This window comes from Megachile rotundata, chromosome 4 (genome assembly GCF_050947335.1).
Source record: "Megachile rotundata isolate GNS110a chromosome 4, iyMegRotu1, whole genome shotgun sequence".
Taxonomy (NCBI): Eukaryota; Metazoa; Arthropoda; class Insecta; order Hymenoptera; family Megachilidae; genus Megachile; species Megachile rotundata.
Genome location: NC_134986.1, coordinates 15,212,625 through 15,216,248, shown reverse-complemented (window position 1 = coordinate 15,216,248; position 3,624 = coordinate 15,212,625). Strand labels below are relative to the sequence as shown.

At 29.2% G+C, this 3,624-nt stretch overlaps 2 protein-coding genes across 2 annotated transcripts; one reads left to right on the top strand and one right to left on the bottom strand.

The window, feature by feature from the left end:
* The first annotated feature begins 134 nt into the window (after nt 1–134).
* On the top strand, nt 135–1,964 carry Mul1 (mitochondrial E3 ubiquitin protein ligase 1). Its single transcript, XM_003703977.3, has 5 exons — nt 135–527; nt 676–881; nt 953–1,137; nt 1,213–1,411; nt 1,471–1,964. The coding sequence occupies exons 1-5, from the start codon at nt 423–425 to the stop codon at nt 1,796–1,798; spliced, it is 1,023 nt and encodes a 340-aa protein (XP_003704025.1). The 5' UTR covers nt 135–422; the 3' UTR covers nt 1,799–1,964.
* Nucleotides 1,965–1,997: 33 nt separating this feature from the next.
* Ctu1 (Cytosolic thiouridylase subunit 1) lies at nt 1,998–3,602 on the bottom strand. The gene is made up of 6 exons (XM_012286806.2): nt 3,460–3,602; nt 3,144–3,375; nt 2,954–3,072; nt 2,695–2,883; nt 2,396–2,600; nt 1,998–2,319 (listed from the first exon to the last, which is right to left on the bottom strand). The coding sequence occupies exons 1-6, from the start codon at nt 3,505–3,507 to the stop codon at nt 2,066–2,068; spliced, it is 1,047 nt and encodes a 348-aa protein (XP_012142196.1). The 5' UTR covers nt 3,508–3,602; the 3' UTR covers nt 1,998–2,065.
* Between the last annotated feature and the right edge of the window lie 22 nt (nt 3,603–3,624).

Below are 3,624 nucleotides of genomic sequence, written 5' to 3'. Positions count from 1 at the left end.
TATGTGTTATTTATTTAAAAATTCAAAAGAAACTCACTTGATTTAGTCAAATGCTTCTCGTAGCTTCTTAATATGACAATATGTTGAGTAACACTTGAAAAAACAATAAGAACAAATTTGTAAACGACAGTTACGATGTGCAAATGCCAAAACACAATTTTAATTATGGCGGAAGAACAAATGCGATTTCAGGTTCACCAACTTAAAAAAATGAAATGTATATATAGGCAATTACAATTTGTCCTGTCTTACATTGGTCATCAGATACATGTGCAATTTAATTTTTTATTATTTATGAAAATTCTATGTATGAAGTTTTCAAATATTCTATCAAAATGAAATTAAACGGATTACGTAACAATCAATATAAATATTAACAATGGACAGCAATTTCACATTAAATTTAAAATTATAACCTAGTCATGGAATATTTAGGTGAAATAATTGCCTTAGGTATTGACACTATCATTTTTGGTGTTTGTTTGAAGCAATATTTTTATTGTAAAAATGCAATTACTGCAGTACAGGTAAATAAACGTTTTTTATTGCATATCGGTACATTTATTTCATACCTAACCTTAACACCTGTGCAATTTTGCATGATGAACTTAATCATTGTTTATAACAATGAATTTAATGTTTAAAAATACTTCAAAACGTTCAGTCTTTCCGCAGGAAGCCGAATTTCACGAAGTTGGTCCACAATTGGGAGAGCTTATCGAAAAAAGCCCTAATAATAAAATAGGCTATATAGCCATTAGGGGTATTGTGAAACCTTTAGGAAAACCATTAAGTAGCATTAATAATAAAAAATTGACAGGAGTTGTACAGAAACTTAAAATTAAAGAACATGTTGTGGCTAGAACAACCGCTGGTTTTTGGTAAAATTACATTTCTTTTAATTATAGACCCAGTAAAAGCATAAGTAGTATTATCATTTATTGATACTTAGGTCAGACCAGGAGAGAACTGTTCATAAAGTATATAATACTGTACCATTTGTTTTACAACGAGGCACTCATGCTGTAGAAGTAATAGAACCATTGTTAGCAGATATTTTAGATATGGATGTGGTGTCTGATACCTTTGAACCAACAGTACCATCATTTGCAGACCACTTATGGGGTTTTTTTACAGGTGTAGAATAATTATTCCATATCTTCCTATCAATATGCTACTTATATATATCTACGGAAAATTATGATTTGTTAGGGGTACGCCAACGTGGTTTGCAATCTACTGAAGAGTTACTCAGGGAAGGTGCAGTTATGACAGGTATAGGTGAATTAACTAGAGGAAAATCTAAAACGCTTGTGTTACAACCTCCTTTGAATGGCACACCATTTTACTTAACAAGCATGTCCATCACTTCTTTGCTTCGCAAATTAGACGATCGTAAAAGGACATATAGGTGAGTTATATGTTTAGTATAATATATAACAAGGTTTTCCAAATCAATTTTTGTTATAGATTATTGTGTTTAATGTTTGGTGCAATTGGATTGCTAATTGGTGGTATAGTATTTCGACGCTATTGGAAAGATAGATCAGAACAAAGAATAGCAGAAGAACTAAGACAGTCTCTTGCTGCATCTCGGAAAGAAAGACGGCAAAGAGTAAGAGATACGGATCTTCGAGAGGATCAGTTATGCGTTGTTTGTCGCACAAATCCACGTGAAATTATTCTTCTTCCATGTGGACATGTTTGCTTATGCGAAGATTGTTCTGATGATATTGTTAATGATTGCCCTGTTTGTAGAGTACCAATTACACAGAAAGCTGCGGCATATATTATCTAACACCTCAAAAATAATAAAATAATTTAAAAAAATTTATTTGTTAACAATGCAACATGTTTTATAGAACCAAAAATGAATAAATGCGGCATGAATAAAAACTGAAAAAATACTGTAATTTGAGATTATAAAATTTTACTTTTGAATAATAAAACAGTTATTCAAAGTACATGAAGTTATTTGATTAATTATTAGATTATCATAGTATATTATATTTAAATTTAATAATACATATTAAACCTACATTAATATATTTAAATACGAAAAATATCAAAATTCTATATTTTTTAATTTATCTTTATCATTGCTTTTAACTTCACTGTTTTCCTTATCTTTATTTACATTTGAATCCATTATTCGTTTCACTTTCGTCGATTTCCCAATACCAAGTTTTGGTAGTCCTCTGTTTAAACCTTCTAACATGATACAAGCTTTACATATTTCCTGGCTTGAAACAAATCCACAACGTGAACAAGTTCGCCGTTCAGGCATTTTAATAGTATCTTTAACTTGCATTGTTTCTCCTGTAAAGACATACATTGATTACATGTTAAACAAATGTTAATAAAATTTAATCAAGAATATTATAACTTTTATTACCAGAATGAATTATGTCCAATATAGATGATGGTCTAATTTTTTCTAAATCTTTAAGAAATGTTCTTGCATGTCCTCTGTATGCATTTGGTGCAAATACACATTCTGTTGAAAAATATACTAAATGTTTAAAGTATGCATACATTACTATCTCTTTTTCATAAGCATATTTGAGTGGCTTGCAACGTTTTATGCAATCTGCTCCTGCCTGCATTATAATTACAAGATTTACTATTAATATATGCATGTGAAATACAAGTTTCTTCTTTTGTGCTCAAAGGGAAATGTTTAAAAAATCTTACAGTGATGATTGAAGTACATCTTTGTAACCTTGAAATGTCACCACGTAAGATATTCATTATAACTGTTTCTGCTATGTCATCTGCATTATGACCTGTTGCAATACAATCTACATTCAACATTGCAGCTCCCCTGTCTAATGCTTGTCTTCGAAATACTCCACAGAATGTACAATTATTTTTTCTTCCAATCTAAGATTAAACAATTACTAAATAATAAATATATATACTTCTGATATAAAAGTGTTAGATAAATTCATACTTCTGCTACAATTTCATCCATTGTCCATCCATACAATTCTTTATAAGATAATATTTTCAATGGTAAACCATAATCTTCTTTATTTTGCTGAACAGTTTTTAAGCTATCATCCCTGTACCCTAAAATAATATAGATGTTTTATAAAAGAATTCACATAAATTACATGCATTATAACTTTTGATTATAGTACCAGTGATTCCTTCATCAATTGACAAAAGAAACAATTCGATGCCATATTTGTGACGTTCATTCAAAGTTTTTAACACATATGCAAGTACTGTAGAATCTTTTCCACCTGATGCTCCAATAGCAACTTTATCACCAACTTTAAACAATTTGCCTTCTACTATAGTGTTATGAATTTCATTTTCAAAAGCTAAGAAAAAACATTCTTTACACAAGGCATGTCCAGTCTTGGGTCTCTGTAAATGAACATGTCAGATGTTTTTCATATATTTCTGTAATACAAATATTAATGATCATAAGGAATTACTCATTTTATTTACTTTCAGAATAGCAGCTTTTCCACAATTTATTGAACACTGAACTGGCATTTTGGTTGTAAAATATTAAATTTATATATTTCACTTTTTCTTTATAAATATTGATTTAAAATATGTATACAATATTATTGTATCACAATCATATTTTAATTTGTTAAACTTTATGTT